Genomic DNA, 12192 nt, shown 5'->3' with positions numbered 1-12192 from the left:
GTTGGAACCAGGAAGTCGGCATTGTAGGGTCACAACCAGGAAAGGGGGGTGTGAGATCAGCCCATACCTGCGGGTCCCGTGGGTATCGGGCTGGCCGGTACATCACTTATCTTAGCATGTTTTGCGTTGAGGAGTTCATTGATGAAAGGAGGTGCCTCATTTTGAGATATATGCTCAGAATTGTGGAGACTGGACTGTTCCTAACTCCTTAGATTATCTGTAGATCATTAAGAGACAAAACTACTGTATCTATATCACTATCCCACTGAACCAGTGACAAATATACATTGCAAGGAGATGTGGAGGACAACACCACCACTAGTGGGGAAATGTAATAAAAGTTGGTAACAGAAAAGATATTCCCAATGCAAAAAGTTGTGTCTTTGTGCGAACAAATTTTCCTTGCAAATTTAAAATAGCTTCAATAAACAAATGTTTCAATTTCTCAAATGCAGTGAATGGTCTGTTTTGCTTTCAATAAGGATTGGATTAAGTGCAAGGTACTGTTTTATTATTACAGAGAAATAGGAAATCATTTTAAAAAATGTGTATTATTTGGATAGTTTCTGGATAACCGATCCCATTCCTGTGTAAATATAGTTTGTAACCAATATTACCGAAGATATGGCAGGCAACACATTAAGCGAATCAACAAATTTTTATTTATTACAATAAAGAACAAATACCACTCAATTTATTACAACAATTTGAACTTCATTCATTTGTATAAGGTTTTTAAATATATAATAACATGTAGATGTAGTCATATATAAAATATTAATAATTATACTTTATATTTGTATGTGATTTTAATCAAAAGAGGGACTGTGCAAAAGGGGCAGAGATTTGGGGGATAGGGGCTGTGAGGAACAGGGGGGTTCAGACAGTCCTATAGGGTCCCGAGATTCCTGATGGAAAACATGGTTAGAAAGCAGATTAATCCTTCACTTACTCATTTTCTAATGTGCCATTCAAACTATTTGTTGCCAGAGTAATACAGCAACCCTCTAACGACAAACTGCAAAACGGAAAAGAAAAATGTTCAATGTAAAGATATTTTTAATATCACTTGTCAGATGTAATAGAATACCACTGTCTAGATCAGGGGTCCCCAACCTTTTTTACCCGAGCCACACTTTAAATATAAAAACTGTTGGGGCGCCACAAGCAAAAAAAATTAATTGGGGATGCCAAATAAGCTCCACTGAATTGCAAAGAGGTAAGTAAAGAGCAATTACCGGAGTTTACATCTAGGCTGGGGAGAGGACTATGTAAAGTAGGGGGGTAGGGATTCTCTTTTCAGCAGTAATAGTGCAAAAGATAAAGGTAATAATTGTGAAATGTGTTATAGAATCTGGGGCAAAACTGTTAGATTCTTTCAGTATACATCAGCAACTCAGTGCTCAGTGATATGGTTGAGATTTTCAATGAGTGCCAAATAGTGTAAAAATGTTGAAAATTCAAATCGAAAAATATCTTACATTTGTAAATACAACCCCCATTGAATTCTACGTGAACCCCAAGGCCCTGATCATTCTGAATTACAGATTCTAAACCTGTATTATGCTCTGGCCACACATTTTGAATCATTAACAGATAATAGTGGATCATTCTCCTTTAAAGTAAAGCTTTAGGTAAAGCATATGAATATTTTCCATTATATCGAAATGGATTTGGTGACTGTCCCTATATAGTTTTGATCAAACGCTTATGAACTTGCGGCAGAGAACTAACTTGTATCTGATTTATAAGTATCGTTTTCCCCTTTATTTCCCAATATGTATCCAGCTACCGTCCCCAATAAAGAAGCCAGCATGCAGTGGTTCTGTGAAATTTGCCTTGAAAGTATGTAAATGCTTGACTGGGTCAGATAATTCATAAAAAGACAACCACCCACCCTCACAGTCCAGATATATTCCAAAATGATAATTGTCTGGCTCTGTACATAAATCTTCTGACACATTATCATGGTCTGCTGTAAATTCTTGATCCAACCAGCTTAAGCACCAAGACTTGTTATTGCTTCCCATGTGTGACATGTCACCTTTCCTCTTGACACTGTTATATGTCACACCTATGTACCAGTCTCCTGTATCGGCACATATTACTTCCCAATAATGTTCTCCTGATGAAAATTTATTTTTGCTTAACACTTGTTGAGTCATAAACCTCTCTGGATGATGTGGGCGCGACTTTTCTATGTGGCAGTAATCAGCATTTCGTAAATCAGATGAAAGAGCAATGTTAAGGTCAGCCGTGTCAACATTCAGAATCATGTCAGAGTTGTCTTCCATAAAGAAGCCCTTTGATTTTTTCAGTCTGGGAATAGCGTTAGACAGTATGGAGAGGCCTTTCTGCAATGTCATCTCAATGGTTAGTCCGTCAAAATCATCTGCATTCTCCAAATGTTTTTTTCCAAGATCACTTCTGATGGCAGGTTGCTTAAGGAGGGTTAGAGGTTCTGTGACACTACATAACTCTTCAACACAACATTTTTTTGCATGCAGATCAGCTGTTTCCATTTCCAACTTCTGCATTAGATCTGCCAGGGGACGCAAGAGTTTTTCTTCTTCTCTTACAACTTCATTTATTACTTTATTTTCGAATGCCAAGACCTCTTCTCTCAGGTCTGTGAACAGTGCAGCCACCCTTACTTTCATGTCACTTGCTTTGCCTTGCACCCTCTTTTTGCGCTCCTGCAGCATCCACAGTTGTTTGTCATTTTCAATTGTTCTTGAATTTATCTTCTTTAGAAAATCAAGTAGTGTTGTCTTCTTTTTCTCAAATGCATCGCTTATCAGTTCCAACTTGTGCCCCTGGTGTTTGCCCTCTTTACAACAGTTCAAACAGATCAGTGCAGAATCTTGAGAGCAAAAGTACTTTAGGAGCTCATTATGGATTATACATTTATTTGCTTCTGCCTTGGAGGCAGTGGGTTCAATTAAAACATGTTTCTCAGACTTACTGTGGGTTCTCAGGTGCATGTCACACAAGGAGGCTTCACAATGTAGACATGTTTTCACGGCAAGCACTGGAGATTTAATGCAGTAAGTACAAAAGACTTTGGATTTTTCCTCTTTTTGCTGGGTACAAAGATAATGTTCTACAATGTTACTCAGCTTCAGGTTTTTCTGTAGAGATGGCCAATATTTAAACTCTGCTCTGCATTCAGGGCATCTGTAAAGTCCAGACTTTCTCTGACTGTTCAGAGTGGTAGAAATGCATTCCTTACAGAAATGATGTTTACAGGGTAGCATCACAGGATCTGTGTAGATACTCAGGCATATTGAGCAGGTAAGCTCATTGTATAGACCAGCAGAAGCCATTTTCAATGCCAGTAAAGAGAAACAAAACTAAGTCTTTTTATTCAGCTTTAAGGGTGTGGCTTCTTCTTCAGTTCTGTTAACTCTGTGTGTTACAAAACATTGTAAAACATGTTAACCCAAATAACTATGTAATTTGCATAATTTTGCAACATAAAAAATGTAAACAATTATAGCAATTATTAAACAGGGCTGGCTAAACAAAACGAGAGGACAAAAGCAAATTGGAAATGTGGGAGGAAAATAGTCCGATCTGGACTGTTATTTTGGGTGGAATACATGCAGCATAAATACGGTTACAGTATAACATACAAACCAAAACAAAGAGTCCTTGGGATCTTTTTAGAACATATATAACAATGTGCAAAATATTTTAATGCTTTATTGAAAGAGCAAGGCATGTTAATATAAATATTAATCTTAATGTAAGTAAGAGCCACAGATTTAATTGGGGAATTACCATACAAACTGAAAAAAACCTGATCGTCCTAGTCTCAGCGATAAACGCATATAAAATACAGCAAGATTTTTTTGCAGTTTATATAGTGATAAAGTTTATTGTCATCACCTGCTTATGAAAAAGCCAAGCTGATAAGGCACATAAGCAAACTGGTGATGTTTGTCTCAGCAGAGTAGAAACTTCCTATAATTAGCCAGGAAACATCACCTCAGCATTCACCAATTTTAGGGCTGCTAGCAATTTTATGGGCTCTGGTTTATATTTGTTTCTATTCAAGTTATGGTTAAAAATGACAGACCCCTCTCTACTAAACTCATCACCACTAATTAATTTATTCAGTTGGCTTGTACCTTGCTGTGATGGGGTGAATTTAGTTTTATTTTGTTAATGTTAACTTTGCTGGCAGTAATCTGTGTAAATAACTATGTGTAGTTTTATTTTGTTAATGTTAACTTTGCTGGCAGTAATCTGTGTAAATAACTATGTGTATAATTTATGTTAATTTTTTTTATGTAGTGGAAACTAGTTTTGATAACAAACTGAGGCCTACTTTGAAGCATGTGACTCAGAGAGTATATTTAAATGGTGCTAAAACAATTGTATATTGAAAGCTGTGTTTGCTACATGTGACTACAAAAGAATGTGCATGGAAAGCTTTACTTTTAAATATAATAGTGCAATTGATTGTACAAAGTTTCATGAAGCACTTACCTAGAGCTCCCAGAGAAGCCACTTCCTAAAGGGGTGGGCAGCCTTTCTTAATGAATATTTATAGGGTATATGCTGATCACCTGGCAACAGCATCTGTGTTAAGCTTTTGTAGTTCTGGAGCTTCAGGTGTGTGCTTACAGGCAGAAATGTCCCCTGCTGGTGAAAGTGTATATTGCATCTTTGAACATAGATTGTTTTCTGCATTTGCTTAAAGGGATACTGTCATGGGAAAAAACCATTTTTTTCAAAATGAATCAGTTAATAGTGCTGCTCCAGCAGAATTCTGCACTGAAATCCGTTTCTCAAAAGAGCAAACAGATTTTTTATATTCAATTTTGAAATCTGACATGGGGCTAGACATATTGTCAATTTCCCAGCTGCCCTAAGTCATGTGACTTGTGCCTGCACTTTAGGAGAGAAATGCTTTTTGGCAGGCTGCTGTTTTTCCTTCTCAATGTAACTAAATGTGTCTCAGTGGGACATGGAAAAAAAATTTTTCCCCCATGATAGTATCCCTTTAAAAACTAAAGCGCACATTTTCCATTGAAGATCTGCCTGGCTACTGAACATGCATCCTGTGACATATGGTGTCAGAAGTGGGATGATTTTAAAGTGCCATATAAGGCAATGCCAGGGTAACAGATGTGGAAAAGAAAAGCCTGGAGAGAATCCGAAAAAATGTCACAGCAGGGTGTAGAAGTGAACACAAGGTCACAGCAAGGAGTAAAACTAACACGCAAGTGGAAGAGACCTGCAAGGAAAGCCAGAATGTCTAAGCAGGAAGATGATGCTTCTTCCAGAGGCCCTTCACATGATTCTCCTGAAGGAAAAGAGGAAACCACAAGTGAAGTAGAACTCCTTTCTGGTGCCATGGGGTTAGCTACTGCTGAGCCTACAGTGAAACCAAAGGCACACATCTTAAAGGCTTCTACAGAAAAGGAAAAGCAGCCTGCAATGCCAGAGACTATTGCATCTTTACCACTTTCAGTTTTGGTTGAACTTCTGAAAAGAATGGCTCTGAAACAAATAGAATCAGATCAGAAGCATAAGATGGAGGAGCAAAGATGGATGCAAGATGAGGCTAAAAGGAGAGAAGAAGGGCAAAGGAGATTTCAAAAAGAGTCACAGGAGCACCGTAAAGTATTTAGTATGAGTAAATACTCATGGCTACAACAGATACAGCACAAGCAGCTTGCTGAAATACTGCAATCCTGGAAATCTTGAGGCTTAGTGAGTCCTAAGCCTCAAGAGACTACAGGTCTTAAAGATCTCAGCCTGACAAAATTGACTGTAGAGGTGATACTGAATCCTATATCACCATGTTTGAAAGAGTTGCCTAAACATGAGTTTGGCCCAAAGATCAATGGGTGGTTCTTCTTGCTCTGTATTTAACTGGTAAAGCACAAAAAGTATACAGCAGTTTGAATGCCAAAGACGCTCAGGATTATGACTGCATGCAAGATGCCATATTTCATAGGTATGAGCTAAATGCTGAAGCTTTCAGACAAAGATTCAGGGCCTACAAGATCAGCAACTCATGAGACATATGCCTAGCTTTATGAACTGTTGTTAAAATGGATTCAACCAGAAAGAAATACTGCCTGAATTCTGCCTGAAAAAGTAAAGCTATGGGTACAGGAGCATCGTCCTGAAACTAGCACAAAGGTAATTACTTTTTACTCACTAGAAAGGAAGCATAGCAAAGAAATACTGTGCGATACAAACCTCTTCTGCAAAAAGAGCCACAGCCCAGAGTAAATCCTGAAGACCGTGGAAATGTAAAATGCCACAACTGTGGAAAATTTGGACATATTGCCAGATTTTGGTGTAAAGTACAAAGCTAAAGTAACCCTACTAGTGGTTTGGAGTAATCAGTATATACTTCTTGTTTGTGATTATGCAACAAGATACCCAGAGGCCATACTGCTAAGAAACATTACAAAAAAACTATGGCAGATGCCCTAATTAAAATATTCAGCTCTCTTGGTATTCCCGAGAAATAATTCATGAATACTGGGTTGAATAAGTGATGAGCGAAGACCTCAGAGTGTCATTGATTAGATTGATTGTATGAGACAGAAATTGTCCAAAATGTCAGAAATGACACAGCAAAATTTAGCTGATGCTCAGTCCAAAGTACCTGGTATAACAAACGTTCTAGGGAATAAACATTTAAACCTGGGGAAAAGTCCTACTTTTACTTCCCAGTCAGCAGAATAAACAAATGGCTCGGTGGCAGAGTCCCTTTCATATTTTGAGACAAGTGGGCCCTGTAGATTATGAAATTCAGATTCCAAGAAGAAGGAACAAAGATTTATCATGTAAATCTCCTAAGAAAGTGGATGGAGAGGAAAGAAAATCATTTCTTGATGTTGTTGCAGGAATGTTCACTTGATATGGCCAAAGAAGCATTTCAGAGACTGAACATAGAAAGCTCTGAAGTCTGTAAGATTAATATATCTTCTGAGCTAAATTTAGATCAACAAACAGAACTGGGTTATTAGACAAGTTATTAGACAAGTACAATGATATTTTGTTACAACTGCAGGTGGAATCAATTTTCTTGAGCATGTCATTGATACAGGTGACAAAACCTATTCTTCAGCAACCCTATAGGATAGCACATTAACAAATTATAAAGCAAGAAGTAGTGCTAGAACTTGATGTAATTGAACCTTTTGTAAGCACCTGGTGTTCACCAGTAGTACCAAAAAAAGTTGGTTCTATTCATTTTTGTGTCGATTTTAGGAAAATAAAACTCATATCTAAATTTGACTAATAACCAATGCCACGCATTGATGAGATAATTGACCAGCTGGGTGGAGCTGAATTTATCTTTACAATTGACCTGTCAAAAGGTTACTGACAAATGCCCTTAGATCCAGCGTCATGAGAGAAAACAACATTTGCAACAAGCCAGGAACTCAACCAGTTTGTAACTATACCATTTGGTCTCCATGGGGTGGCTGCTACTTTTCAGCGTCTTATGGATCGCATACTGAGAGGTCATAACTCATACTGTGCTGCTTATTTAGATGATGTGGTGATATTTAGCCCAGATTGGCAAAGTCATCTGCCATATCTAGATACTGTTGTGTCTCTCATAAAACGGCAGGTCTTACAATTATATGGGAAGGTAAAAGCTGACAGAACCAAAATTAAACCCATTGCTAAGAAAGAAAGAGGTGTGTTCTTTCCTAGGTTTGGTTGGTTATTATTGGAGATTCCTACCAAATTTCTCTGAATTTGCTGCTCTGTTAACTAAAAAGAATTGAAAAGACCAAGTTATATTGAATCCACAATGTGGAGAAGCTTTTCAGAAGCTTAAAGTCATGTTATTTACTGAACCAGTTCTCAAGAGTCCTAATATTAATTATAGATTTATAGTATAAACTGATGCATCTGAGAAAGGTTTAGGTGCTGTACTGAGTCAAGAAATTGATGGAGAGGAGCACCCTGTGCTCTACATAAGCCAGAAACTATTCCCTAGAGAAACTAGGTATAGTGTAATTGAAAAAGAGTGTTTACCAATAAAGTGGGCACTAGAGTCATTAAGATGTTACCTACTAGGCCAAGAGTCTTCCTTAGTGACTGATCACCACCCACTTATATGGATAAACAGAATAAAGGATAAAAATGCAAGAGTTACAAGATGGTACCTTGCTATCCAACCATTTAGATTTACAGTAATACTAAACATATTACATTCCCCCATTAGTCTTTAAAATCCATCTCAGCAGCCACTACATTTACAGGCCCTATTATTACCCCCCTGCATCTACTTGCCAGAGTAACGATACATTTAGGGTACAGGTATGGGACCTGTTTTTGTAATTCAGATATTCATGCCATCATGTAAACAATAATTATATAAACACTAAATAAACCCAAAAGCTTGGTTTTGCTTCCAATAAGGATTGGATTATGTGCAAGGTACTGTTTTATTATTACAGAGAAAGGAAATAATTTTTAAAAATTTGTATTATTTGGATAAAATGGAGTCAATGGGAGACAGACTTTCCATAATTCGAAGCTTACTGGATAACCTGTTTCTGGATAACGGATCCCATTCCTGTGTGAATAAAGTTTGTAACCAATATTACCAAAGATATGACAGGCCACACATTAAGCTAATCAAGACATTTTTATTATTACAATAAATGAGCAAATGATACACACAATTTATTACAGCAATTTGAACTTCATAAAATGATGATGATAAGGTTCTAAATATATAACATGTAGATGTTATATTTTTATGTGATTTTAATAGATTAAAAAAAGTATATAGTATTAATGCAGCGCATATGCAAAGCACCAAATGTGTACACTGCTCCAGTACAATTGCTAAGTAATTACACTATCCATAGTTGTTGACATTACATTGATTACTGCATACCTATAGGATGAGACATAAAATATATGTATGAATTTACACAGAGGTCATGAATTGTAATAATAACTTTTAGTACTGATGTAGACAGTGACAGACAGTAATATTCTAACAAACTGGTTTTATTTTTTTTCCCTATCTCAGGTGGGGTGAAGGAAGAAGTCCAGTCAGTGCCCAGTGAAAAGAGGGACTGTGCAAAAGGGATGGAACCTCAGCTAAAGGGGCAGAGAATTGGTGGATAGGGGCTGTGATGATGAGAGGAACAGGGGGGTTGAGACAGTCATATAGGGCCCTGAGATTACTGATGGCAAACATCAAACATACATGTAAATATAACTAATTAAAGCAGTGACTGTCTGCCCATTTCTGCTAGTGACCTGCTGCTTGAAATAACAATTACATTTTCAAATCACTTGAACCAATGAATATTTAAAATGAATGCATAATGCATAATTCCTTACAATTATAAACTGTTTGCATTAGGCAGAATATTGGGAGGTTTTTGTCCTCCTTAATCAGTAATGGTGCAAAAGACAATCATTTGTATTAAAGTCTAAAGCAGCAAGGTAATAATTGTGAAATATATTAAATAATCTGGGGCAAAACACAGTTAGATTCTTTCAGTATACATATAATTCAAGAGCAACTCAGTGCTCAGTGAAATGGTTGAGATTTTCAATGAGTCTGCCAAATTGTGTATAAATCTTGAAAACTCAAATTGAAAAATAGCTTAAATTTGAAAATACAACTCCTATTGACTTCTACATGAACTCACCAGCTTTCAGATGTCAATGTTTTTATATGATTTTGCTCCTAATAAATCTCTGTTTCAAGCAAATCATTCTAATTTTTTTAATAATCCCCTTCTTCTTAGTAATAATGAAAAAGTACCTTGCACTTGATCCTAACTAAGCTGCATTATTCTATATAGGTAGCAAAATAATTATATTGGATTGCATTGCTTTTAGTAGACTAAATGTATGGAGATCTGATCATTCTGAATTACAGATTACAGATTCTATTATTATTTCCCAATATGTATCCAGCTACCGTCCCCAATAAAGAAGCCAGCATGCAGTGGTTCTGTGAAAGTTGCCTTGAAAGTATATAAATGTTTGACTGGATCAGATAATTCATAAAAAGACAACCACCCACGCTCATAATCTAGATATATTCCAAAATGTAAATAGTCTGGTTCTGTACATAAATCTTCTGACTCATCATCATGGTCTGCTGTAAATTCTTGATCCACCCAGCTTAAGCACCAAGACTTGTTATTGCTTCCGATCTGTGACATGTCACCTTTCCTCTTGACACTGTTATATGTCACACCTATGTCCCAGTCTCCTGTATTGGCACATTTTACTTCCCAATAATGTTGTCCTGATGAAAATTTATTTTTGCTTAACACTTGTTGAGTCATAAACCTCTCTGGATGATGTGGCCGTGACTTTTCTTTCTGGCAGTAAGCAGCATTTCGTAAATCAGGTGAAAGAGCAATGTTAAGGTCAGCCGTGTCAACATTCAGAATCATGTCAGAGTTGTCTTCCATAAAGAAGCCCTTTGATTTTTTCAGTCTGGGAATAGTGTCAGACAGTATGGAGAGGCCTTTCTGCAATGTCATCTCAATGGTTAGTTCGTCAAAATCATCACTATCTGCTTTCTCCAAATGTTTTTTTCCAAGATCACTTCTGATGGCAGGTTGCTTAAGGAGGGTTAGAGGTTCTGTGACACTACATAACTCTTCAACACGACACTTTTTTGCACGCAAATCAGCTTTTTCCATTTCTAACTTCTGTATTAGATCTGCCAGGGGACATGAGAGTTTTTCTTCTTGTCTTAGTACTTCATTTATTACTTTATTTTCTAATGCCAAGATCTCTTCTCTTATGTCTGTGAACACTGCAGTCACTCTTTCTTTCATGTCACTTGCCTTGCCATGCACCCTCTTTTTGCGCTCCTGCAGCATCCACAGTTGTTTGTCATTTTCAGTTGTTCTTGAATTTATCTTCTTTAGAAATTCAAATAGTGTTGTCTTTTTTTTCTCGAATGCATCGCTTATCAGTTCCAACTTGTGCCCCTGGTGTTTGCCCTCTTTACAACAGTTCAAACAGATCAGTGCAGAATCTTGAGAGCAAAAGTACTTTAGGAGCTCATTATGGATTATACATTTATTTGCTTCTGCCTTGGAGGCAGTGGGTTCAATTAATAGATGTTTCTCAGACTTACTGTGGGTTCTCAGGTGCATGTCACACAAGGAGGCTTCACAATGTAGACATGTTTTCACGGCAAGCACTGGAGATTTAGTGCAGTAAGTACAAAAGACCTCGGATTTTCCCTCTTTTTGCTGGGTACAAAGATAATGTTCTACAATATTACTCAGCTTCAGGTTTTTCTGTGGAGATGGCCGATGTTTAAACTCCGCTCTGCATTCAGGGCATCTGTAAAGTCCAGACTTTCTCTGACTGTTCAGAGTGGTAGAAATGCATTCCTTACAGAAATGATGTTTACACGGTAGCATCACAGGATCTGTGTAGATACTCAGGCATATAGAGCAGGTAAGCTCATCGTTTAGACCAGCAGAAGCCATTTTCAATGTCAGTAAAGAGAAACGAAACTGAGCCTTTTTATTCAGCTTGAAGGGTGTGGCTTCTTCTTTGGTTCTGTTAACTCTGTGTGTTACAAAACATTTTAAAACATGTTAACCCAGCTAAATATGTAATTTGCATAATTTTGCAACAAAAAAAAATTAGGGGCCAAAAGCAAATTGGAAATGTGGGAGAAAATTAGTCAGATCTGGACTTTTATTTTGGGTGGAATACATAAATATGGATAAATCAATTAGACCTTACATATCACATACAAACCAAAACAAAGAGGCATTGGTATCTTTTTATAACATATATAACAATGTGCAAAATATGTTAGGCATGTTAATAATGTAAATATTAATCTTAATGTAAATAAGAGCCACAGACTTTACTGTGGGATTACCATACAAACTGGAAAAAAAAACCTGATCGTCATAGTCTCACTGATAAACACATACTGTATAAAATACACCAAACTGTTTTTTTGCAGTTTATATAGTGATAAAAAAGTTTATTGTCAGCCCCTGCTTATGAAAAAGCCAAGCTGAAAAGGTTCATTTTGAACATATGCAAACTGGTGATATATGTGTCTCAGCAGCTCTGGGAGGGGGGTCGCCGACCCTGTAAACTCTTCTAAATGGATACATTTAGTTGATACATTTCTTATCTTTGTTCCTGCTGAGCAGAATCTCTGAGTTTCATTAAAGGCATCTG

At 37.0% G+C, this 12192-nt stretch overlaps 2 protein-coding genes across 2 annotated transcripts; both read right to left on the bottom strand.

Annotated features, from left to right (window-relative positions):
* Positions 1–643: 643 nt before the first annotated feature.
* Positions 644–4512, bottom strand: XB5765006.S (provisional ortholog of tripartite motif containing 25 S homeolog). The gene is given in 2 exon segments (NM_001091230.1): positions 644–3408; positions 4495–4512. A coding segment is annotated over 1 exon segment (1560 nt). The 5' UTR covers positions 3327–3408; positions 4495–4512; the 3' UTR covers positions 644–1766.
* Positions 4513–8619: 4107 nt separating this feature from the next.
* On the bottom strand, positions 8620–11511 carry LOC108709571 (E3 ubiquitin-protein ligase TRIM62). Its single transcript, XM_018249546.2, has one exon. The coding sequence runs from the start codon at positions 11475–11477 to the stop codon at positions 9912–9914; it is 1566 nt and encodes a 521-aa protein (XP_018105035.1). The 5' UTR covers positions 11478–11511; the 3' UTR covers positions 8620–9911.
* Between the last annotated feature and the right edge of the window lie 681 nt (positions 11512–12192).

This window comes from Xenopus laevis, chromosome 2S (genome assembly GCF_017654675.1).
Source record: "Xenopus laevis strain J_2021 chromosome 2S, Xenopus_laevis_v10.1, whole genome shotgun sequence".
NCBI classification, from domain to species: Eukaryota; Metazoa; Chordata; class Amphibia; order Anura; family Pipidae; genus Xenopus; species Xenopus laevis.
This window is presented reverse-complemented; position numbering and strand designations above follow the sequence as displayed.